The sequence below is a fragment of the Pleurodeles waltl genome, chromosome 5 (assembly GCF_031143425.1).
Source record: "Pleurodeles waltl isolate 20211129_DDA chromosome 5, aPleWal1.hap1.20221129, whole genome shotgun sequence".
NCBI lineage: Eukaryota > Metazoa > Chordata > Amphibia > Caudata > Salamandridae > Pleurodeles > Pleurodeles waltl.
This window is the reverse complement of record NC_090444.1, coordinates 213,360,391-213,386,625: the sequence shown is the minus strand read 5'-3', so window position 1 is coordinate 213,386,625 and position 26,235 is coordinate 213,360,391. Positions and strand designations below refer to the sequence as shown.

Genomic DNA, 26,235 nt, shown 5'->3' with positions numbered 1-26,235 from the left:
CCCCTTGATTGTCTCCTTGGAAATGACCTCCCAGAGGTTGGTCTGAGCCCAAAGGAGGTACTGACCCAGGGCAATACCTCTACCAAGGATTCTAGAGGTGCTGAACGTACAGCTAGTAAAAGTAGGCCCCAAAAGAAAGGCAGGAAGTAGTGTAGGAAGGGTGGGTGCCTTTTAACACTTTCTAGCAAGACAAGGAGATTCTGCTCCAGTAAGGAAGAACTCCAAAGCTGGTCCTGGTGAAGCCTTACCTGTCCCACAAGACGTCCTGACTAGTCAGGCAGCTGTTAAGCAGGAGGTTGCGGCCCCCTCAGCTAACAGAAGAGAGAGTGGGAGGAGGGTGTTTGTTAAAAGATGCCACTCAATGATAGCAGTAGGACCCCCCCATCCCTCCCCGAACGTAAAGAAACCTATTTGTTAGCCCATCCACCTGTCAGTGGAGAGCTCAAGGTGTTGTCCTGGGTACTGACAGCTGCCAGTAGCATCTGCTGGGTGTTAACCTTTCTGGCTGCACTGTCCTGGGCATGGTATTCTGACCCCATGTCTGGTAGCTAGTTAGGCCCTCTGACCCTGCTGGTCAGGATGGGGTTACTCCAGTTGTGGATAAGCTGGGTGTTGCCCTAGCTAAGATAGGGTTAGCAGAGGTAGATACCTGGCCCCAGAGAAAAGAGAATAAATTAGGAAACCAAAGCAGCAGTCAAAATTCAGTTTAAACTGGGTCCTATGACTGTTAAGATGGGGCAGCTTCCCAGAGGAAGTGACCCGGACAGGAGCATGTGAGACAGAGTAGGCCCAGGGACCATTAAGACCTGAGCCCCCTTTTGGGTTCAGCCGGACTGCCCCCGCCCACTCCACCCAGGCCTCACTTGCAGCCCCTTTTAACAGGTACCCTTCCCCATTGACTGTCACAGGTTGCGTTTGTGACTACCACTTCGAGAAGCACCTCTTCACCCGGAAACCCCCTGGGAAGACAGAAGTGAACTGTCGGTGCATTCTTGGACCCTGGCCCCTACTTAAGTCATAAAGAACAGTCCTGGAAGTCAATTGTAATTTACTTCTATGCAATTAATGTTTCTCCCATAGGATATCACTACCGCATTAGTCTACTGCCTCAAATCTACAAAATAAGTATTTTTGTACGTTTATAAATCGCTAATTCCGAAAGTACTTTCCCGATTTCAAAGATCTTGGTGTCTAAAAATACATAAAAATGTGTGTGTGTGTGCGCAATACTTTACAATCCCCTTTGATTAGCCTCAGCTGCTCAACCACCCTACCACAAAAATAGAGCACTTGGGATTATTGAAGAAAGCTCCTGTAAATCAAAAAGGGTCATCTGGACGATTGGCATTGTGATCCCCCATTGAGGTGCACTACATAATTATCCAGCTTCCTACAATCACCATTTTCAGATGTGATCTATGCTGGCATCTTACTTGGCACCCAGTGAATATCTGTACCGCTAGCCAGTCACTAAGCCTATTTCTACAGGTTGGGTTTTGCCCATCACAGACAAACTTATTATTCAACCTGTGCACTTCACTGTTCATGACCATATGTATATTACCTCCCAGCACCATGGTGCCTTCCTTCACCCACCTCATCAGTGTGTGCAGTGTTTGAAAGAGGAATTGCTGCTGCTGGAAATTCGGGGAGTACATTGAGGCAATTTTTAGTGGGTTCCCTCTATAGGATATTTTCATTCATCTATCTACCTCTCGATTTTTAAATAATCTTAAACCTTAAAGGTGCAGCTATCCTTTATTAGGATACTCACCTCCTGCAGTTTTCTTCACAGAAGAGAAGACTTGATAAGGAAAAAGTTTGGAGTTGAGATTGATGTAGTCAGATTGTAATTGGTGGGTGTCCTACATCAGTGGTTAGAAGTGCTAGTTTGTTGAGAACACGGTCTTTTCGTGGGGTATTTTAACACCAGACATTGTAAAATGTGACCGTCAAACACATCAATGGTACTCAGAGTGGTGGGGTAGCTGTCTGTGCACTGATTATATACCCTGAGGCCATCTGTATGGGTGCGGTAATCCTCCCCTACCCATTGTGATTCCCTGCAACTCAAACAATCTATGGCTTCTTCAAGCCTCAAAAACCAACAATTAATAACGTGTAACCACCCTGAATCGGGAGGGTAGATGACAATTATGGAGTTGGACCACGCTTTTTGTTTAGTAACAGCTGCCAATAAGTGACCCTCAAAGGAGTAAGTGTGGGGGATGCTTCTGTCTGGAACTGGTCAGCATTCCATCCCCACGAGTAGACCATATAACCAACAATGCTATACTAAGGTGGTAACCCCTTCTTCCCACACCCCAGGCTCTCCCTGCCCCCGATAGGCCCACATATTCATGGCATTGGTGCTGTTGTCCACAGACGGAGACCCGGGTGCCTCAGGGAGCTGCCAGCACTGGTCCTCTGAAGCAGTTCTATTGCTGCACTGAGTTCCTCCGTGATCACATCCTTCCTCTGAGCTCACAGAGAGCATCTTAGAGAAACCCTCTATCACTCTGGGTTACTTGGCTAAAAAGGGCTCCATTTGAAGATTGTTGTCCTTGTCCTTCCTCGGCTGAGCCTGGCCTCCAGCAGGTTCAGAATCAGCTACAGAGGACCAACCTTCCCATTCAAAGAAGCGACATTGGTGACCCCATCTATACCCAACCCCCTTCTTCTTCAGGAAGCATGTTACAACCTTGAAAGCTCTCTATGTTTTTGCACGATGATTATCGAAAGGGCTTGGCAGACTAGAGCTCTATCACATCCTATGAAATGTGTCCCCTTTCATCGCCGCCTGCAAGCTCTTTTCCATCTGCATCGGAGGGGGGCAAATTGAGACGTCTGGCGCGCCTTAGGGTTTAGGGGCATCGATCTCTGTTGGTTCAAAATGGGTCACCTTATGACCCTTGAGGCTCAGTTTCAACCAGTCCCTGGCGGTACGTCCAACCCTTCAGTCTTCATGGGTACGTCATCTAGGTCGTGGCTATCCAGGGCATGCTGTTATATAGATTTAACACATCATTTGTGTTCATTTTGTTCACACTAGTTCATTTCCGTGAAGACTGCTGTGGATAGGGCCTCTGCATTACTCCAGCCAGGATGTTGGGTCTCTGTGATCCGACCTTGACATAAGGCAATCTACAATAAACTTTACAAGTATATGGAGGAGTTTGCATACAAGAACATTACTTAAAATTGGATGGCTGGAATAGAAAAGCATACGGCTACAAAACCAGATTCAATGTCACATCATAATGCCTAGTCTTAAGTACTTAATATTTCACTTTTAATTACGTTCAAATAAAGCCAGTAGTTATATATATATAAATTAATTGGTTTCAACCATTAAAAAACACACAGGTAAAGCCAGCGGAACTGACGGTCATTTAAAACGTGTTAACAGAGAAACAGACAAGTGGAAGCTTTTGACAATTGCCTTAGCTGCAAGCATATGCCTTAAGGCCGAAGTTAAATAAAATTGGTGCTAATATTGACTATGTAGCAGAGAACTGACCGAAATCACAAAACAATAACAGTACCAAAAAACATGAGCGTTCGGTACTTACAAATAAAATGTTACTTAACAGTGCTATTCAATGAGTTTGCACTTCGTTTAGTTAGCTTGACACTCACTTAACTAGTCATGGAATAATTTCAAATAACACTAAGTTAGAACTGGGGAATAAGAACACAAAGTACATTACATTCAGGTTTAGACTTGCTGATTTCAGGCGGCTGTAGAGATGCAGTCCATCACTAGATCATATTGAAATCAAGGAGGGAAGATTTTTATGTTGCGTTTTGTGGACCATTCTGGCTTGTCGGACGAAAACAGCACTCTCTAAAACGGGAGTGCTTGCTCAAGGTGTTCGATAGCTAACTATATCCTAAGATACTCAACAGCATCAAAATGGTAATAAACAGAAAGGTTCGCTTTGCAAAAATTCAAGAAAATCGAATTTTCTTTGGGAACAAATTACTGGTTATCTGACAGTTGGATGTTTTACAAAAATAGTTTAAAACACGCTCTTCCAAGAGGTAAAAAAATAATATTTTCGCAGCTACAGGGATTAAAAATTCAAAATCCGGTTTTAAAACAGGAAATGTTGGTGGAATGGATCGATGTTCATGGCCTTGTAGGCGGCAGCCTCGGTCAGCTTCTGCGCCGGCTGGCTTGACGGTCCAAAGAAAAACAAATCTCTTCATGTTGTGGGTATGAAAAACGCTGCTGCATCAACCAAGAATATACTGTCCCGTATGCCTGCAGGAGCACATTGCTGACATTTTTTTTATATGGTCATTGCCGTAATCATAAATAGTTTTTTTTTTTAGGTCTCAAGTTGGTTTTTTTTGCGCAGCATTAAGGCTGATTATCCTCTTTGACCGTGAGCGAAGTGGATATAGCCTGCTTTCTGGGGAGTGCGATCTTTTTCTTTTCCGAGTAAGCTCTGGTATATCTGGAGCTCCAGTCCCTGTAGGTGTAATTTCTAGGCCTCTGACAAGGTCCATAGTTTTCTCATTTTCCTCAGATGAATTATGGGAAAACACTTCTTTGTGGGTTCTTGAAAGCTGCAAGACAGGATGCATGCTCAAGACCTGAGATAGTCCATCAGTTGTCTCAATCAGTGACGGGAGAGACTAGGAGAAGGAAACAGAAAAGTAATTGATTAGGTGGTAAACAAAGGGGTTTAGATTTACTTAAAGCAATAATAACGGAGATCAAGCAGAGCACAAACGATTACAGTGTCATGCTGGGGACTTTACTTAAAATAGCGACAGTGGTCCATACCAACTGTGCATGTGTGCTGTCCCAACACTCCAATGTAACACCATGAGCAAGATGGGGGATGGAGAGGGTCTCATGAGAGCTGAGTGGCTAGGGAAGCTGGACTGTGATCTGGAAGGGTGGGGAGTCAGATTAGGATGTAGGCAGGAAGTGGAAAATGACACCGAAAAATCAACAGTCTACGAACAGTAATTATATATATATATATATATATATATATATATATATATATATATATATATATATATATATATATATAAAATATATATATTTTTTTTTAACAGAACGTGACCTGTGAATTAAGTTTTTAAAATCAAATCATTTTTGTGTGTTTTTTGGTTTCATCAAGACATACACAGCATAACAACATGTCATTTTAACAACACATACAAAATAACGATGAATCGGAGACTGAAGCGTGTATGCATAACAAATTAAACTACGGGTTGTGTGCTCAACACACTGTTGTCAATTGAGTTGCCACATGACAGTGTTCAAATTGGGGAATCCCACCCCTCCTCCTTTATCTGGTGGAAGCTTAAGTGTGTTTAGTGGTACTGTGCACCTGCTGTCCTTCCAAATAAGTGAGAACACCAAGGAGTCTAATTTACCATAATGACTCATGGGGAGCTTCATGGAAGGTTGTAAAGCATCCTCGGAAGAACTACTATCTTGGTCAAAGCTACTTTCCCCATTATGCTTAAAGGCAAGGTCTTCCAAAACTCAGTACTGGAGTGTAGAGCTCTGGCTGCACCCCGATATTTGTAGCAAATTTCCTTTTTAGTTTGCAGGATCCGAAAGCTGAGGTATTTAAACAAATGTGACTCCCAATGTATCATCCCTCCCTGTTGATCAGTCGCTGGCGTTGGCATGTTTGGTCTGATTGGGAACACACATGTTGTGGTCCAAGTTAGCATGAGTTCTGACACCTGTCCCAGTCTTCTAATATTTTAATAATTCGTCGTAGTCCCTGGTCTAGTTCTTCCACGACATCATCTGCATACAGGGATATTACATGCCCTGTCCCAGCAGTCCTAATTCCCAGTATTCCACTCTCGCCCTGAAACAGGACACCAGACGTCCCATCTTCAAGGAAAAGGGAGGAGGGCATCCCTTTCTTGTTCGTCTCAAGATCTGTACAGGAGTTGAAATGAACTTCTCAGTCTTGAACCCGGCTACTGGGTCCGTGTAAATCCTCTGCACTGCCATGACGTATGGCCAGCTGATCGTTTCAAAAGCTTTGCACAGATCCACTAACAAGACACCTTGTTTTTATATGTCCGTTTAGGTTGAAGCCCACAATGTGCAGTAGGTGCTGTATATTTAGTGAGGTACTGCATCCACGGATTAAAGCACTCTGGTCTGGATGTACCAGGTCAGTCATTAATCCTAAAAGGTGCATGGCTGTAATTTAGCAACAAGAAGCGCCTCCCTCATTGAATTTGTCAGTTGTCCATGCTCACACACTGTTGGCAATTTGGGGGCTAATTGTTCCAGGTAAGTCTTGTAAAATTCGACGGCTAAGCCATCAGATCAGGGTGTCTTGCTGCAGTTATTTCTTGCAGCGTGATTGGGCCATTACATCATCCCTTTGTGCAGGTGTTAGGTGGTTGAGTTGCATGTGTAGTCCTCTATGTCTGCTAAGGGGATACTGGGGGTTGAGGTGTGGGGCCCTTTTGAGTAGCGCTCTGCATAATAGTCAAAGACGACCTTGCAAATATGTTGCGTATTGTTTATATTACTCGTCAGTATTTACTTTTTGTGTAATGGATTTGCCCCTCTGATCTCATTCATTCATTACTTTACTCGGTGCAAAAAGACCATAAAAGACATCAAATGAATAAAACATACAAATATCTCAATCATAATTTTTTTTCTCTAAAAAACGTTAATACATTTTCCGAAAACTAAAAGCAGCATATATAAAATTTAACACAGCCTGAATTATGTCCATATTTCCCAGATCATGTACGTGGGAATAAGCAAGCTGGCTAGTTCTAATACTGTTGGACAGAAATAACGGACGTAAAAACCTTTTTCTTGGAACAGCATATAAAGTGCAAAAAAGCATAAAATGTAATGTACTCTGAGATGTCTTTCCATCGCAACAACAGGGAGGAAGGTTCTTGAACCAGGTTCCACAAACTGGAAATGCTACCAGGTAGTGTAAAGTATTTAGACGTAGCCTCGTGAGTAAAAACCTTTGTCGCTCGTGATTAATAATGGTCAGATACAACTTTGGTTGAAGTTGTTGGGTCTCATGCCTCGTCCATAGTCTCATTACACCAGAGGCTGGCTCCATGGCCTGAGTTTTTCTGCCAGTATATGTCTTTAACCTTCTTAATGTCCTGTCTTGTTAGAGTATCTGGTTTGAGGAAAAGTTCTCCTAATCCTAATGATAGGAGAGAGAGATAAACATATCTAAGCCAGGGTATATCTAGAAATCGTGACAAGAGGAGACAATCCTGTATCACCTTTCTACATAAAAACGCTTCTGGCTTAGTCCAGATTTTTACCCACAGTATGAGAGGTTGAAGTTTTATATAGCTAGATATGTATCTCAAACCTACTTCTTTATGAAAGAACATTACTGATGTAGATTGAGGGACTGCTAATAACCTTCTTAAACATTTATTTTCTATAACCTGAAGTCCTGTACATTCTGCAAGCCCCCAAACCCCGGCTCCAAATGTCGCAATAGAGACACACTTAGAGGAGAAGACAGTCATCATTTCCTTAACAGGTTTATGTCGGAGTCTTCTTGCGAACCTAAAAACAGCTTCAATGGCTTTTTGGAATTGTATTGAGCGTATATTAACTAAAAATTTCCAGTTAAAATCTACATCAATGGGGACCCCAGAAAAGTAAAATGTGGGACTTTAAGTATCTTGTGCCCATCTAAAATGAATTTTTTTGTTTTTGCTAATTTGGGTCCGGACTTCATAACAAATTACTTAGTTCTGTTAATTTTAAGACCGAGGTTCCCCATAAAAATATTAAAAGCATTTAATAAAATCTGGAGGCCATTTGCTGTCCTTGAAATGAGTACTGCATCGTCCGCATACAAGAGTACAGGGATTGGAGAATTATTGATGACTGGGGAATCTTTCCCTGATTCACAAAGAAATTTCTCTAACCCATTTATATACAAGAGAAAGAGAAAGGGGGCAAGAACACATCCCTGTCTAACCCCATTTAATGAGGGAAATTTCTCTGTCAAACATCCCTCCCGGGAATAACAGACCCGAGCCTCTGTGCAGGCATGAAGTTTACTAAGCAATATAACTATATCTTTATCCACGCCCATACCCAGCAACCCTCCACAATTTCTGCCTGTTAACTGTGTCAAAGGCACAGGACAGATCCATGAATGCTAGATGTATACAGCCCCTTTTGGCTTTGGTATATTTCTGGACTAGAAGAGTCTGATTAAGAGTTTGTTCTACTGTGCCCACCCCTGGGCGAAAGCCAAATTGTATTTCTGAAAGGGAGTGAGATTCAGTCGCCCATTCTTCTAACTTATTTAAGATCACTCGGCCTAAAGTTTTAACTGAACTATCCAATAAAGAAATAGGGCGATAGCACAAGGGATCTGCCCTATCTCCCTTCTTAAAAATCGGGACGATGATCGCTTCTTTCCAAGAATCTACTAAAGGGCCTACCACAGCCGATCTCAGGACATTGGTAAGCAGTGGTCCCCAGAAATCTGAAAGTGCTTTATATAAGTCAGCAGGAATTCTGTCTGCTTTCTCAGAAGGGCTGTCTTGAATGGCTTGTTTAACATCATCCACACTTATAATATTACTAAAAGCCAGACTTAGCTGATCATTTCCTGCAAGCTTCAGACAATTTAACATTTCTGATTGAACATTTGTCTCTATGGCGAACGTTTTTTTTAAAATAGTCCACCCAAGTCTTGGCTGGAATGACAGTGTCCATGGGCGTCTCAGGTTTATCATTCAGAAATGAAGAGTTAACCACACGCCAAAATGCAGTTGTGTCTTTGATTTTGCTTGCATCCATCAATTCCTCCCACGCAGATTCACTTAGTTCGACTTTCCTTTTGGCAAGAGCTTCTTTATAGTTTTTCCTAGCAATCTTAATTGCTTGTCGATCTTTGGGAGATGCCTTGATTGTTTTTTTTAGCTTGCTTAAGGATGTGGTACATGCATGGTTAAACCATCTTGAGCCATGGACTTTATTAGCACGTGAGGGCTGTAATTTCTCCGCCATGTATTTTGTCAGAGAGGAGAATCCACGGATAATTTCATGGGGGGCCTTGTCTTCATCCAGGGATGTCGTAACATCTGACCATTTATTCAGGAAAAGATCTTTAAAAAAAGTATTACTATTTATCTTTCCCCATTTGATTGGGAGTCCTTTTTTGGGATGAGAGCTTCATAGCAGGGTATCGCTTCCCTCTTCTTGAGTCGCTCGTCAGATCTAAGTTAATCACGATAGATAAGGGGTTATGGTCACTAATACAGGTCGGGGTCACCCTGAATTGTCCTGCAATAGAAGATAGTTCTCTAGAATAAATAATATAATCAATAGTAGTATGAGTATCCCCCCTTACAAATGTTGGTATCCCTCTAATGACTGGTGTGGGAAAAAGAAGAGAATTTACTGTTATCAGAGAGTTGAGGGCATTCCCATATGGGAAGTGTTTAAAATGTTGAATGGGATTGTCATTCTCGTCCAAAAGTCCACAGCAGTCCAAGAACTCTGGCTCACACAGGTGGGCATTAAAGTCACCAACCCAGACTATTCTTAGGTCCTTTTTGCTAAAAGTTGTTACCTTATGTATTAACGTCTCCAGACTACTGACCACACTTATATCAGAATTATCAAAGGTGTTATTATAGTAGTTGATCAGTAGTATATCAAATGGCTCTGCTAATTTCAGAGAAAGCCAGAAAAAAAGGTGATGTGCCCACAACACGTGCTTCCATCCCTCCGGCCTCCACAGATAAAAAAAAGTAGTCAGACCGCCCTTAGCTCTACCTGCGGAGGCCTTAGTTGCAGGAACACTATGTGTGGTATAACCATTAATATGCGGGGATTCTGTGAGCCAGGTCTCCTGGCAGCAGATGAAGAGATTTTCCGTCACTAATTTTATCCAGTCAGAGTTTCCAATTTTTGATTTTAAGCCTGCAACATTCCAGGAAATAATCCCTAGGGCCGTCATACCCTGTGTATCATATATATCAGGGGGTCCTTTAGATTCTAAGGGGGACTGTGGAAGTACATTTGTCTCCAAGGGGCATTGCAAAGAAGGCTCAATTACTAATGGTCAATCTAGCTGCTCTAATGAGGTCAGAGGCTCATACCTGTTAGACAATGTCAAGACAGTGTCAAGGGGATTAGAGAGACCAAGGTTGCTGGGATTCTGATTCCCAGAATAGGTTGGATCAGGATAACGTGGATTTGATATTGGGGGGATAAACTTAGTCAAACGTTGTACTCTTATAGGCCCTACAGATGGTCTCATAGTTGGAAGATGGTGGTACAAAGCATTGACAGTCCAGGGGCTCCTAAAGTTTATTATAATACAATCCCCAGGTGATGTTTTAGGGGATGAGCCAACCCAAGGTACCCTTCTTACAGTTAGGATGTCCCTATGGAAATCTACCCGCCCTCCCATATGTTTTCCTACCCAATGAGTCACTTTATTTAACAGTGACACATGGGACTCTGGGAGAGTATTTTCCAATATAGGGACATTTTCCAGGATTAAAATATAGGGGGCACATGCCACCGGAATCCTCGGGCAGGCTACTTGAGTTCTTGTAATCTTATGACCCGCTAAGCCTTCCCGTTTGGTTGTACCCCACTGAGACTGTAAGTTTGTAGAATCCTGGAGTACCTCTGCGTTCAGTGGTTTTTGGGTTGGGTTCTGGGCAGGAGTCAATCTAAAGTTTCGATGCTGATGAATGGGTGGAGCTGGTAAACATTCAGGGATGGAGTGATTATTCTGAGGTTCTACCCTCGGTGATATAGGTTTTATATTTATTATAAATTCAACCTTCTGCTCGAGGATAGCCACTCTCTCCAGAACTGATGAACACAGCTTTTTTATGTCTCTAAGTTGATCTTCAATCTGAGAAAAACAAGTTATAATTGGATCTGGATTTTTACAGTCTTTTGACTGTTTCCCTAGAATGTTTTTTGTTTTTTTTTGAGGTTTAGAAAGGCATTTCCTCTTAATCTTCTTAGTTCCTGATAGGGACTCTCCAAGGTCATCCCCGTCTACAGGAGATCCAACTTGATCTATGGGGGTTACTGCAGTATGGGGGTTAGGGGGGGTTACTTGCCTGCTTTTTTTTGGGAGGTGGACTCTCTGGAGTTGTAGGAGTAATTAAATCAATGTCTGTTGTTACACAAGAGTTTCCTATCTTGGTCTTGCTTAATGAAGATGTTACCGGCAGAGTCCTTCCCTCCCCCCTACCCTTTCCTGCTTTCTCAAGAGACGGCTCTAGAGTGGCTTCTACTCTCCCTATCTCCATCTCACCTCCCTTACGTTTTCCCATTTAGGCAAGCTAATCCATTTATCCAAAATAAGGCGCTGTATATTTCTTTAACAGCTGTTTCAGTCTCAGTGCCCCAGACTAGGCAGAAATAGAGCCAAATTATACTCAGGTCCTGCTTGGCTCAATTGTCCAGCCACAACCTTCTGCCACACCAATCTCCCTCAAGATGTAGGGCAGTAGGCCTTGCTGTCGCCTTGCGCGTATTTCGCCTATATTAGTCAGCGGGGTACAGGGGACAAACTGATTTAAAAATAAATGCATTTTAAATACCCAAATCACAGATGGCGAAGGCTCCTCCTTGCTTTCCTTAAGGTAGTGACTCTCCATAGAACAGGGCCTCAAAAAGGAAAAAAGAAAGGGAGGGGGCCCAGCCCAGTCTCTTCCTGGCGAAGACGGGCCCGGGCTCCACGGAGAAAAACAAAGAAGAAAGAGAAAGAGAAAAACAAAGAAGAAAGAGAAAGAGAAAGAGAAAAACAAAGAAGAAAGAGAAAGAGAAAGAGAAAAACAAAGAAGAAAGAGAAAGAGAAAAACAAAGAAGAAAGAGAAAGAGAAAGAGAAAGAGAAAAACAAAGAAGAAAGAGAAAGAGAAAGAAGAAAGAGAAAAACAAAGAAGAAAGAGAAAGAGAAAGAGAAAAACAAAGAAGAAAGAGAAAGAGAAAGAGAAAGAGAAAAACAAAGAAGAAAGAGAAAGAGAAAAACAAAGAAGAAAGAGAAAGAGAAAAACAAAGAAGAAAGAGAAAGAGAAAAACAAAGAAGAAAGAGAAAAACAAAGAAGAAAGAGAAAGAGAAAAACAAAGAAGAAAGAGAAAGAGAAAAACAAAGAAGAAAGAGAAAGAGAAAAACAAAGAAGAAAGAGAAAGAGAAAAACAAAGAAGAAAGAGAAAGAGAAAAACAAAGAAGAAAGAGAAAGAGAAAAACAAAGAAGAAAGAGAAAAAGAGAAAAACAAAGAAGAGAAAAAGAGAAAAACAAAGAAGAAAGAGAAAGAGAAAGAGAAAAACAAAGAAGAAAGAGAAAAACAAAGAAGAAAGAGAAAAACAAAGAAGAAAGAGAAAAACAAAGAAGAAAGAGAAAAAGAGAAAAACAAAGAAGAAAGAGAAAAAGAGAAAAACAAAGAAGAAAGAGAAAAAGAGAAAAACAAAGAAGAAAGAGAAAAAGAGAAAAACAAAGAAGAAAGAGAAAAAGAGAAAAACAAAGAAGAAAGAGAAAAAGAGAAAAACAAAGAAGAAAGAGAAAAAGAGAAAAACAAAGAAGAAAGAGAAAAAGAGAAAAACAAAGAAGAAAGAGAAAAAGAGAAAAACAAAGAAGAAAGAGAAAAAGAGAAAAACAAAGAAGAAAGAGAAAAACAAAGAAGAAAGAGAAAGAGAAAAACAAAGAAGAAAGAGAAAGAGAAAAACAAAGAAGAAAGAGAAAGAGAAAGAGAAGGAGAAGGAGAAGGAGAAGGAGAAGGAGAAGGAGAAGGAGAAGGAGAAGGAGAAGGAGAAGGAGAAGGAGGAGAAGAAGGAGAAGGAGAAGGAGAAGGAGAAGGAGAAGGAGAAGAAGGAGAAGGAGAAGAAGAAGAAGAAGAAGAAGAAGAAGAAGAAGAAGAAGAAGAAGAAGAAGAAGAAGAAGAAGAAGAAGAAGAAGAAGAAGAAGTTCGCGCTCCCCGCGCGTCTTTGATTTAAAGGGCTCCTGCCCTCCTCCAGACAGCGGCAGCAATTCGCGCTTCCCCTCTGATCTCAGTTAATGAGCCAGGCTAACAGTCTGCCTGTCCTATCTGCTGGCGTGTCTAGTAGCGAGGTAGGGCTTATGATCATGACAGTTCAATTGGAGGGTTAATTGAGCATGTTGATCCCTCAGCTGGGGGTGTTTTCCCTGTCAGATCCAGTCAGTCAGTCAGTTTATCTGATCAGATTGTTGTATTTGTTCTTTTGTGGAGGTTAGTTTAAACATGAGCATTGACCTAAGTCCATACATGGTCAAAATGGAGGTTCCACACAACACTACTTCAAAGATCTCAATCTGTTGGTGGCTTCTACTGCTGCACGCTAATTTATTTCGAAATAACTGTCAACGTCTTCCCTATTTTGCTTCGAACAGTAGGGTCTTCTGAGGCCTGAGGCTGCAGCCTCCATATTGGAATCGATGGCTGAGGCTGTCCCAATGTCTGATGTGTTATTAGGAATTTATGGGCAGAGAATGCTCTACCTAGGTATAGTGCGTAAAATGTGTGGGTGGTAGTTTGTCACTGCCATATATCTTGTCCAGTCTGACATGCAAGTTGTGGATGGGTGAGTAATAAGCATTCAGTCAAGTCAGTGTAGCTGTCTGTCAGTCAGTCATTTCCCACTGTTTATCCAGCCTGTCTGCCTTTGCAACCATGACCACTGTGGCCGATGTGAGTGGCAGGTGAGGTCTATCTATGCTTAAGACTTCATCCTGTTAAAGGCCTCTCAAATTAATAAGGGGAGCTGATAAACCTGGCCATTTCCACAGATAGGATATTGTAAAAGACCCCTTAGCCAACTTTTGGAGTATAAATGCTAGCCAGTCCCTCAGTGTCAACCACCTGCTTCAAGGGCTCGAACGCGAGGCCTGGCCTAACCCACATCAATGTGTCTCTGGCAAAGGCCGAGCAAGTGGTGTCAAAATGTTACCCACTCCAGCGTCTTTTAAATCTGACTGCTCAGATGTGTCACCTTACTCCTCTACGGTGTAAAGATGCGTATAGTATGATGTTGAGGGACATAGTTAAGCCCCCAATGTTCCTGGTCAATTGCATATATTTGGGTCATGTTAGTAAACAGGGGGAGTGGTCTCAGCAATGTTGTATAAAGTAGATTAGAGTCTGTAGCAGTGCCTCCTGCCATGCCTATCCCCCAAGTTCCCCTGAGAATACTGTTACTGCATAATCCCACCTAGTGAAACCAAACAATTACAATACAAACTTCCCTTCTTAACTCTCACTCCCAGGACAGGGCTAGACCGGCATTCGTCGAAAACATGCAAGATAAAACAATTATTACCACCAATAGTGCCCACATGTTTTTTGAGGGGGCCATGTGTGGTAGTGTGCTGCTGTCGATATGTCTGGATGTGTAGTGGTCTGCTTATCATTGTCCCTGCTGTGTCATATTTGTCTATGTTTTGCTGCTCTCAGCTACAGGCAGGGGGGTTGAGGGTCGGGGGAGGGAGGGTGCTCTCCTAGGATCATTCAGATTCCGTCCAACGGGCCTTGTTGTCTAACCCTCACAAAACAGACTATTTCATGTTTAAAGGCGCCTGTCAGCTGTTCTGGGAGTAAGAACTGGTCAATCTATGTGGGATTTAACTATGGCTTCTACACCCGACCTCAAACTAGATCAGCCATCCTCTTAGATCACCTATAATTCAACTCTTTCCATTGTCAGTTGATTTGCGGTAAATTATACAGAATCCTCTTTCATTTTCATGTCTGGCTTTGTTGAGCTGTGTCAACAAAGGGAGGGACTGGGAGATTAGTTGGTCCAGTGTACGGTCTCCCAATTAACTGAACATACAAAAAAGGTGTACACTGTTCCAAATGGAAAAATATAATCACTAGGAGAACATTAAAGTTCAGGAGCAAGAGCCCTCACACATCCGAGAGGATGTCATGCTTCATCATCGGGTAGCTCCTCGTCAGACCGGCGCTGCAATGTCTGACGGGCTCCCCGTAAGGGGGCTCTTTGCCGGAGATCTTTTAGGTAGCAGCCGTGGTAGCGGACACTACAAGACCTGGTGTTGCGGTCAGGCGCTAATCCTGGCAGGAGAGTGAAAGCTAAAATTGGTTCCCAGTCTTAATAGGAGCGAGTCAATTTAATTAATCAATGGAATAAGACCGGGACCAAGATTAAAAACAGAAGGAAAGTGTAAAATGAGGAATAATGCTCAACCACTTTCTGCATGGTGCTGGAGCTTAAGGAGATTATCGTCGGGCTCCTAGGACATGGTCAACATGTTTCGCGTACAGTGGTCTAACAAGATCCTATGACGCTTCTTCAGGACCAATACATAATAAGACTTCTCCTGTCTATATTACCGAAAGTTTGCAAAAATGTCAAACAAATCATATAGTCACTTACATTGAAGTTCACTAATTGTCAGAAACCTCTAATGGTCGCCCATCCCTTGGTACATGGGGGGGCCCCTTGGGAAGTAGCATGCCGAAAGCGGTCACTATTTGTGGATGACGGCAGTCTGCAGGGGAACCTACCCTGACGTGCTCTCCCGAAAAGACCATTGTTGAGCTGTGGGCAGGTCTTCAGCGCTGGGTGAATATTTCCTGGTATTACATCGTCTTCACACTCAAGGTTTCGGGCGAGGAAATGGGTTACTGTTAGTTTCCTTGTTAGAGTGACTATGAAGCCAGTCCCAGGTCTTCCTGGGGTAATCAAAGAATCGCATACCATCATTAAGCATTAACTTTAGCCAGGCTGAAAACATGAGAGCATATTTGAATTCTTCTCTTGACTTCTAAGAATGCAGGTTTCTTATGTTGTATGGCTAGGGTAAAAATTGGGGAACAGCATGATCTTGGCATCATTTGCTTTAAGTGACCAGCCTTTCTGGCAGCTACGTGGATGGCATTGTGGTCCCTATAATTCAAGATGCATAACACTACTGGTTGCAGTGTTGCTCCTGGTTGTGGCGACTGAGACAGAACCCTGTGTGCACACTTTATCACAAAAGTTTGAAAGTTTTTACAGCACTAGCTCTTGTCGTACACATTCCTCAAGGCATCCCAAAATATTATTACCTTCCTTATGTTCTGGGAGCCCCACTAATCAAATGTTATTGGAGCAGGATCGCCCGCTGAGGTCCTCAGCTCTCCCCTCCACGAAACGCACTTGGTCAGTAAGGTCCTATACCTCACATCGCACTTGAGTTGTCTCTAGGGCAATATGTTTGATCTGGACCCTATCAAGACAACTTTTTATGATCATCACATAGCAGGCCCATATACAAAGCAATTATGTCTATTTCATGTTCCAGTGTTTAGGTAATTGCCACTAGGATTTTAGCCAGTTTAAACTGTGCCAAAGAGTCACCATGGCTATGTGGTTCCAGTCTTTGGTCTCCACCACTGACAAGTTGTCACAAAGTTTATCCCTATCTTCAATGCTGGATTTGTCAAGAGCTTTTGATGTCCTAGGGAAACCCATGTTTCGAGATCTGCACTGCAGGATATTTCCTTTCATTCAGCGCTGTTCTGTTGACATGGATCCGTTCTTATGTCCTCTAGGGCTAGTCTGAGTCCCCCAATCTTATGCACCTCAACAAGGAGCAATTAGTGGAAGGTAACAGCACAGCGTCCAAAAGGGTAGTGGCAGGCCCAACTGCCTGCCACTCATTCATGTAGGTCTCACAAGGTCAAGATGATTTGTGCAAGATTTCCAGGGCAGTTGTTGCTTCATACATGAAGGTGTCATATGATACAAGAGCCTGGCTGCAGCTCACAAGGGGATGTCCTATGGTTTTACAGGCCCCACCCACAATTCCCTTAGTTGTGCATTCCTTCAGGGGCCATGCCTATGGAGGTCCCCCCCACCAGCACCACATTCGGAGACTGAGCTCCCCTCACAGTTAGTAATGTAAGACTTGATGCGTCACTATAGTGTTGACAATTGCTGCCATTATGTCTCCTAGTGTGGTCCTTTGCCTTTTATGTGCGTTTCCCAAGGGGTACTAACCCGCCTTGCAGTAGAGTCCACAAGTGCATGGAATCTCGTGGGGGCAGCTGCCACACTGTTCATCCCGACCTCCTCAACCAGTCCCCAGTCAGGTTCCACAGCACGCATTAGGCCTGGGACAATCAGGTCTGTCTGGCACTACCGCGCTTCCCCACAGCAACCTCCCATGGCAGCTGTGGCCTTTTAGAGCAGCCCTGTCTCATCTGTTCTTCTGGGCAACCGCTACCTCATTCCATGTTGCTGCTTTGGGGCACGCAGGATCTTTGGCTGCACACAGCTGTTTTATTCAGGCTGAGGCTTGCTAAGGTAGTGCAGAAGTGCTCAGAGATCTTCATTGCCAATATGCCACCTCGGGCAGAATTTCACCAGGATAATTTACTCAATGCATGTTCTACAGCACTTTTATCTGCTATTCAGGCTCGGGTGTGTAACCATAAATGACCACTGCTTGCTGGACAAGGGCCACATGGGCCTTAGTTCATTGTGTCTGCTCTCTTCAGATGCCAAGCCATCCCGGTGAACTCTCATAGATAAAGCCACATTATTGAAAAAGGCTCTCAATCCAGTTTTATCCACCTATGCCTGTAGGGCTTGTCGGCCTTATGGTTCTCCCCTCTCTGAACTAGCATGCAATTACTGCCCTGTGGGATTAGAATTCTTGCAGCTCACTTACTAGCAGTTATCTCTAATACTTCTGTCTAGCAAATCACATGCTTACTTCTTTGCTTCACATAAAGGTTTTTTTATACATTCATTTTAATACATTGATAACTGCTTAAGCATTAAGTGAATATGGTTTCCTATTGAGCATCTGGAGTAACTTGCAATTTGCAGTTTTTCTATCCCAGAGCTGGCGGTAACCCAGTCAATGAATTTCCTAATTCATCTTTTTATAACTACCAGTTGACTGTCAGACCTCCAATTGACACAAAATAGCAAATTATTAAGCATTGCTTCCCAGAACTTAAATATGCCTGCCTAAGTGACGGTTGCTCTATTTATTTCTAATGATACAGGTCTAGTGTAGTGGACATCTGAATTTCAATGGACTGACTTCTAATTTTCTAGGCTCAAAGTTCTGTAGGTCTATTAAAATTTCAGAGTCTTAATGCAGTGGTTAGGATAACAGTTTGAGGGAAATGATTGCTGTCCAACCTAGATAAAGTTGAGAATAAAGAAACAAAATTATAATCAAATATTGCAGATGTGCCATGGAATACTCAACTGGTGAGTCCCTGTGCAGATATTAAGTGCCTTAAGATTAAGGGCAAGAGAGAGGCTAAAACATCTTCCTTAAATTTGCGTTTACTGTGCATGTGGATACTGCTTGTTCAGAATTTGCTGTTGCTCATCTGCAAAGCCTGAGTGGGTGTCAGGTTCGAGTTAAAAATTCTCTATAACTTGTCATTTTAGGATGTTTGGCACAGAACAAGTCAGTCATCTATTCACAGATAATGGACTAAAACACTGGCTCGCCCATGTGAGGTCTTCAGTTGTACTACATCAAAGTTTAAACAAGAGGCAATACAAAAGGCTGCCAATAGTGCATCCATTTTTATCAGAACATGCCGAAGAGATGGTGAAGGACTGGTAGTTTTCTGAGAGTGTTAGGACCTTTGCCCATGTTTCTTGGGCGGTAATAAAGTTATACTAGAGCACATACAAATGCACCTTTTGTAATTCTCCGATTCAGTTTAGACTGTCCATATTACAAGATAAAATATTTAACAAAAGATGTAACCTTTGCATCAATTGGACGTTCCTTCTCGGCAGAAACACTTGGGTAGTGAGTACTTAAGGCTGTGGCGAACAACCACAGGCGATCTGATAGCAGTTTCCTTCTGTGATTTTGGCCATGTTAGGCCAGTGTCTTCCTGTTGTTGCACTCAGAGTCCCTCTAAGTGCCCAAATCTATTCCGGTAGCCTGTGTTCCTAAGTTAATTTTTAAGGGTTGTTCTAAATTTACAAATGCAAATTGGGGGATGAATACATTTGTTATCCACGTTTACCTTTTTGAACATTAAAACGTGAGCAAAATACTGCTTTTTTAACTTGTTAAACAAAATAAATCTTTTGAAAGGTAGAAATTAGCAATGTTGTCTCAAGTCCACATAACTAACCATATGTGTCTTGCATGATATCAAGAGACAAATTTAACAAGTTTTACTAATTTCCATGGTCAAACGGCGCAGCACCAACTGCGACTAAAATAATTTTAAAAAAATGATTGAAAAACATTCCCTTTTTGTTTTGTGATTTTTTATTTTTGTTTGGAGGTAGAGATTGTGGTTGTACTCACTTTACTGAACCACAAATGCAATACGTAACTAAAGACTCAATTTGCATTGATTTTTGTTTTTGCTATTTAATTGTGCATTTGCCTATCCAAACAAAGATTTGCTGAATGAATCCCACAGGTATGCGCTACATTTGCAACCACACTACGAGTTGAGGCTTAATACTTGCGATTGCTGTGCTTGCTTCTCCGATTCGCAAAAAGTTAATCGAAAGCTAGTGAGTAGGGGATGCGCCCGAGCACAAGACTTTCTGGATGTACTGTCCTGTTGTTGTCAGCACTCTGACTGCCATCTATGCTACGGGATGAAACGCAAAACACATTTTCAGGTGCCATAGGATCTAGCTTACACGCAGCCTTTTCGGTTTCCCTGTCTTTTGTAGAATGCCATCCTCTTAGCGTCATTACTATTATGAATTGAGATAAACGAATTCTGCAGGGCTTAGTGTGAGTTTTCCAAATTAGCATTTCATTCTCTAAGCAACAAATGACTTGTATCTCTTCTTGTGTGTTTCCAAACATATGCTGTGCTATAATATGCTTTAGGACTTTTTGTTTTTAGTGCAAAAACGTGAGGTTTAAACATCTTAAGAGTTAAGCACCATTTTTTAGTTTAGCAAAACCACCATCTCATTAATCTATTTAGTTTCTCCAGATCATTACTGTAAATTACGTACTGGAATTCATCTGACTGTTCTTTGGCACAGGCTCCCTGGCCACATTGCCTGAAGATGCAGCCTCAGGTGCTTCTCCCACCAACATTTGTTTTACTCAGTATTTGCTGGAGTCCTGGAGGAGAGCGGACATGCAATTTTCCAACTTTTTCCCATCCATATCTTTTTTCCAAGCCAATATCATATACTGAAATATTACAGGATTAATTCCCACTTCAACTGTTATTGGGGCACGGGAACAGCTTCCAATTGAAAAGGAAATGACTTGCTCCATTAATAAGCCACGTTGAAGGACACAAACATCACCAGTTTTTAGTACCTTTGTCATGGATAGGATCAGCTGGGCCAGTGGCATCCAAAAACACATTATAAACCCGTCCCATGAAAAAGGACTACCTTTGATCATACCTGAACTTAATAGATTAGTAAAATAATCCCCCTGTGCAGTTGGAGAATTCAGTTTGCCCAACCCATTATAAAGCAGCCTGCCCGCTACATATATTTACTGAGGTCTCCTGATTTTTCCATCCACCTTCCAATGGTATAGTTAACACAGCAGTAATTGACTGGTGCATATTTGAGAATGCATTCAGTAATGCCTTCGCCATTTCTGTGCATTGTCCTAAAACAAAAGGTTATTCCTGGCATGCTTTAATAGCAGGATGTGGCACTCGTCGGTAGTGTAGACGGCATCACATCTAATGTACTCTTATCTGCCGGCATGTGCCTTTCAAGATTGTAAACACCTATTCAGTGGGGTACCCTTCCTTCTCAGCCACGGCATGTCAGTGCAGGACTAAACTAAACTGCCAGGAGAACCTTTTTGCCTGCATTTGGACCCCACAGACTAAGGCAGGGGTGCACCTCTAGAGGAATATTAAAGGTAAGTTTTTCGATCCAACTTCCTGTGCAGTAGATCATATTTCAGCTGGCACAGAACCTGACCGGGATGATTAGAGATAAACATACTTCTTGCCACAGGATGGTATTTTATTGCACATCCTTATAGAACTGCTCATAAATATATAACTAAGTGAGCGATTGCTTTGTAGCTAACAATATGTCTACATAGGAAATAAAACGTGTTCCGGACAATGGTAAAACATACTGGACAATACTGAATAGATTAAGCATCACATCTACAAAAATTCTCAAAATATTTTTAGTGTTAATAAATAAGCTCACAATCAATGTCCAATGTGTACTGCTAAAAACATGAACTGATATCCTTCATGTGCAACGTCCCACAAAATGTACATTTAAATTCATAGCTTAGTTATTAATAAAAGGTTTAGTAGCTTTGCCTAACTTAATTTGGCAGGGTTCACTTTACGCTGTTTTGTGACCCACAGCCGAAATCATCAGTTGTCAGTCATCGTGAGAACCGGTCCCTTAATAACGCCATTTGTATAAAGTTCCTATTAGCAGAGAAATTGGGATCAAGGTTGGGACCCTCTATGAATGAAATAAAGTTTTGGGGCACACTGAAAGAATCATATGGGATCCTGAAGCTCCACAGTAGATTTACATTGGGTCTTACCTTCAAACTTTCATTTAACTTTCTTGACATCGTAGACAATTCAGACGTCAAATTAGCCATGCGAGACACTACAAAAAATAAAATGAAACTTGTCTGTCAAGTGCAGGGGAGATAAACCTGAGCATAAGACTATTTTAAAACTGCATTTTGATTTTGTGTACAAATTTTGGGCACAACCCGTACTTATTCTAGTGGACCAAAATTACTGTATTACATGTATTGAACATCAAGTTCACGCATTACTCAGCCATACGCTTCAAAGTAAATGCTATCCATCTTTTTCAACTGCTCTAATAATCCACATGTTACAAATCTATTCCTTAAGGACAGACTAGAAGTAATAGTCAATTTATTTGTCCATGGTTTAATTCCATGTCTTAGGATTTGCCTTTTTCTGCAACACTAACTGAGCAAGCTACAAAAATGTTACAAGGAAATTTAAAAGCTTCATAAAAGAGCAACAGCAATGTACAATGAAGGTTTACGGATTGCAGCAAACCCAAAGAAGAAAATGTTACTTACCTCTTCAGCATCTGTTTGTGGTATGTAGTGCTGTAGATCCATGCGCTGTGGATACTCCTGCCATCTAGTGTTGGGCTTGGATGTGTGCAACTTGTTTTTCTTCAAAGAAGGCGTGGAGTTGCGAGGTATAGTGATGTCATGTATTCCTGGTAATAAACACGGCCATTGGCTCCACTGTTAGACTGTTTTTCCACATGGCGGATGAGGACGGAAATGGAGCGTAGAGATAACAGAATAAGATGACCACGATTAAAATGAAGAAAGAAAAGCATCTGCAACTACATAATGCTTCCTCATAGGGGGGGTGAGCGCCTGTGAATCTACAGTACCACATGCCGCTAACAGATGCTTTACAGGATAAGCAACATTTTCAGTTTGTGGCATGTTTAGCTGTAGAAAACCATGCTGTGTAGACTGTGAAGAAGTTCTGCCCTAAACGGTGGCTAGGCGGAGGATGTTGCAAAAGACTGGAAAAGATTATGGAGTACAGCCTGGCTAAAGTTGGCTTGCAAGTGCTTAGACATCCACATAGTAATGCTTGGTGAAAATGGGTGGAGTAGAATAGGTAGCTTCCTTGCAGGTGTCAACTGTAGGGATGTTACCCAAGAAAACAATGGAGGCCTTAAGGTACAGGCGAAGATCTTTTGGCTTTAGCATAACAGGTCTGGATACATTGACCAACTAGTGTGTTATTCCTGCTTTAAAGAACAATGCCTCTGTGTGGTCTGGAAAAGAGACAGAACTGCTGTGTCTTATGGAAGGGTTTTATCCCGTCAATTAAATATATGAGGGCCATTTTGACATCTAGTGTGTGTAGAGCCTTCTCTGCTACAACACTGATGGGGCAAGAACACCAGGAGTTTGACTGAGGTGAAAAGAAGGGATCACCTTGGAGAGGAATTTGGTGTTTGTCTTAAGTACTAGTCTATCAATGTGAATATGGAAGAAAGTTTTTCCAGGGTAAGAGCCTGAAGCTCACTCACATGCCTAAGGGAGGAGACTGCACTAGGAAAGCTGCCTTCCAGGAAAGGAACTGCAAGGGGCTTGAGAGTGGTTCAAAAGAAGGCCCCGTAAGTCTGGTGAGAACTATGCTAAGATTCCAAGCAGGGGAGGGTGGCACCCTGAGTGGAATGACTCAAGTCCTTCCATAAAGGTTTTAATGGCTAGAACACTTAACGTGAAGTGAGTTCCCTATTCTGAAGGTAAGCAGAAAATGCGGCTAAGGTACATCTAATGGAGGTATTAACATGGCCGAATTACTGCTAGTGAAGCTAATAACAGAAGTCGACTTAGACTGCCGTTAGGAGAAGGTTGATGTGCCAGGGAATTCAGTACAGCGCACATCTTTTCAGGCAGTGGTGTATCTCCGGTGCCTTGAGGATTGGATCACTTACAGACAAGTATGTACCACCAGTGAATCTTGTGGAGGTTGTACCCCAATGTTTTCAGAGTCTGAGGGGGAGGTCAAAGGCTGAGACTTTGTATTTTTTATCATCCCAGCTTTAACCGGCTCCTTAAAGGCATCAGGAGTGGCCATTAACACGCCCTTTAACATTGGAAGAAACTGCAAGGAGAGCTGGATAAAGGATAGCATCTCCACAAGAAATTATTTCTCCTGTTGTGATTTGTGCATCTCCACCCTGTGTTAAGAGGCTGTGCAAAACCGGTGGAGCGGGGAGGAGGTGGTGGAGAGAAAGGCAAGGGGGTGAGGCCAAAAGGGAAGGTGTTGGTGGCTGAGGAGGCAGGGGATGGGTGCCTCAGTCATGTTGCCTCTTTACTTTGGCTGTTGGCACAGATGCTGAATCAAGGTCTTTCTTAAAAATCTACTCTTTTTAGGAGGCAGTGGGTCTTGAGGCCTAGGAGGCAGCAAAGTCACGATCCAACCAGTTTGTGGGTGGATCATGATGAGCATCTGCCTGGCGTTGAGACTTTCTTGGAGCCACTGGTGGATTGGCTGATCTTGGCCCTCCAAGCCTGTGGATGTTAGGCATCAAAGAAGGTTTTTTTTTTTTGCACCACTCTGCACCAAGGTCGGTTTTGGTGCCAAAGAAGGCAATGGACGGCACAGGAGGCATTCTCAACTCCGGATCCAAAGGAGGTGTCAGCGCCGAGAGCAATTGCTTCAAGGTGTGCTTCGGCACCAGGAAGTGGCTGGGTGCCGGATCTGAAGGTGTTTTCATAGCCAACCATTTCCCTCAGGCAGGGTGGACCAGAAGCCTGGTGATGGGTTTTAGGGATCAACGCTCATCCCTCTCCAGGGTGGTGCTCGGCCTCCATCCAGTGCTGGAGTGTGAGGTATTGTACTCGTGGTTTCGGTCTTCATTATCTGGATCTGCACTGACTGAATGTCTTCGGAATCCAAGCAGAAACTTGCCTCGGAAGAGAAGATCTGTGGCTTTGCAGAGGTTCGATCTGGAAGTCCTGGTCGCCGAAAAGATAGGGTGTGTTGTCACCTTGCTGCTGCGCCATGGTTTGTGACGTTAGGTGTCAAGCCTGACAGTAATGCAGCATTTTCTTTGAATAGGAGGCAAGGCAGGCGGCCCTGTCTTGATCCGGACAGAGACAAAGCTTACACACCTAGAAATGGTCTGCCCAGCACTTCAGACAATATTGAGTTCTTCCCATCACTGATGGGACACTTTTTGTGCCAAACACAATGAAAGTGGCCCCAGAGGGGATGAGGCTCCAAATGGGGCATTGAAGAGGTCATTGTTGACAAAAGAGAGTGGTAGCACACTGAAACAGTAGGAGACGCTGTGATTGTTTTACCAGTGGGAGTAGAAAATCCAAGGAGGCCTGAACAAGACTACTACGAGACATTGACGCGGAACTCTGTGGAATACGTCCAAACAAGACAGCGGGAACAAAAAACAATATAACAATGAACCCTATATACCCATGTGCATTACCAGCAATAGATGAAGTCACTATACCTTGTGACCTGAAGACTGCTTCAATGAAAAACAAGTTGCACACATCTGAGCCCAATGCTACGTGACAAGAGTATGCACAGCATGTACATCTACAGCTACAAATGCCACAGACAAAGTTATCTTTTTGATGATTGTTTTTCTGTAGGCTATTATCAATGATCAGCCTAAGAATCCCTGCACAGTTTCTTTGTGATGCACTAGTCGAGTGGATGAACAAGAGTATGGGTATGTATGAAAATAATGTTTGGCTTGTTTTGATATTATATTTTCTGTGAGTCTGCAAGTGGAGCAGGGAACTGATATACCCGACATCTGTTTTTCTATTCAGGCTCTTTATGAGTTTTTTCGCGGATTGTGAAGCATTTACTTTATGAGTTAAGACTTATGTTGGTCTGTTTTTTAATGGATTTTGGTAAGTATATATGTTTGGTTTTGTTTTTAGGTATATTTTGGCAATGTTTATATTTTAATGAATTATTAAGGTTCTTCTGCTTAGGTGTCTATTTTGGGTGAATATATCTTCACTAATATGGCCTTTTGAAGTTCTGCCATTTTTCCTTTATTAATGGTTGATAACCAGACAGATTAATATACTTACATTCTACATTTGCCTCTCTATTTTGTCATTACATATTTGTCTCCTGTGCTAGCAACTTGTATATGCTTGCTATGATGTACTATCTATAAGATGTTGTGCAAGATAGATTGTTATTTGAAGATGTTAGGTCTGAATTCAATGTTATATATTTTCAAACTTTTCTATGTGTTCTTTTTGTGTTGTGTCTTATTGATTTCTTTTAGTTCTTGTGCTATTTATGTATAGCCCTGTAGAAGCGGGATTCCGTGAAACACCTGTTGGCAACTGCAATGGATGGCAACTCCAGCTACGTCTTGTGGAAGGATACATTTTGGCAACTATAAGCAATATTTGATCTACATGCTATGAACATTATAGGTGCAATTATGATGTACATGTAATGAATATAATAGGTGCATGTCACTGCTGAAAATGTTATATGGGAAACAATTATCATGATTAGATAGATGAGACAGTGATTTGCCTAGTCTTTTTGATCCGATGAATTTGCATTAATTGAATAACATACAAATTATTTTTAATTATTTAATATTTGTGGTGTATTTATTTTGTTTTTGTGTAAATGTTGCTAGTATTGAGTTTTTTCTTCCCACAATTCTGTGGCATAGTGGACAATTTAGTCAGGGGGATAAACTGACTCCTGTGGGTGAGAGCGCAGGACC

At 42.2% G+C, this 26,235-nt stretch overlaps 1 protein-coding gene across 2 annotated transcripts in view; it reads right to left on the bottom strand.

The window, feature by feature from the left end:
- Positions 1-3,275: 3,275 nt before the first annotated feature.
- NSL1 (NSL1 component of MIS12 kinetochore complex) overlaps positions 3,276-26,235 on the bottom strand; it is a 111,941-nt gene continuing 88,981 nt past the window's right edge. For both annotated transcript variants that reach the window (XM_069233916.1, XM_069233917.1), the window contains 2 exons: positions 21,521-21,588; positions 3,276-4,644 (listed from right to left, as the gene is read on the bottom strand). In XM_069233916.1, coding sequence (XP_069090017.1) covers positions 4,342-4,644; positions 21,521-21,588 — 371 coding nt within the window. In that variant the 3' untranslated portion in view covers positions 3,276-4,341. The remainder of the gene's footprint in view (positions 4,645-21,520; positions 21,589-26,235) is intronic.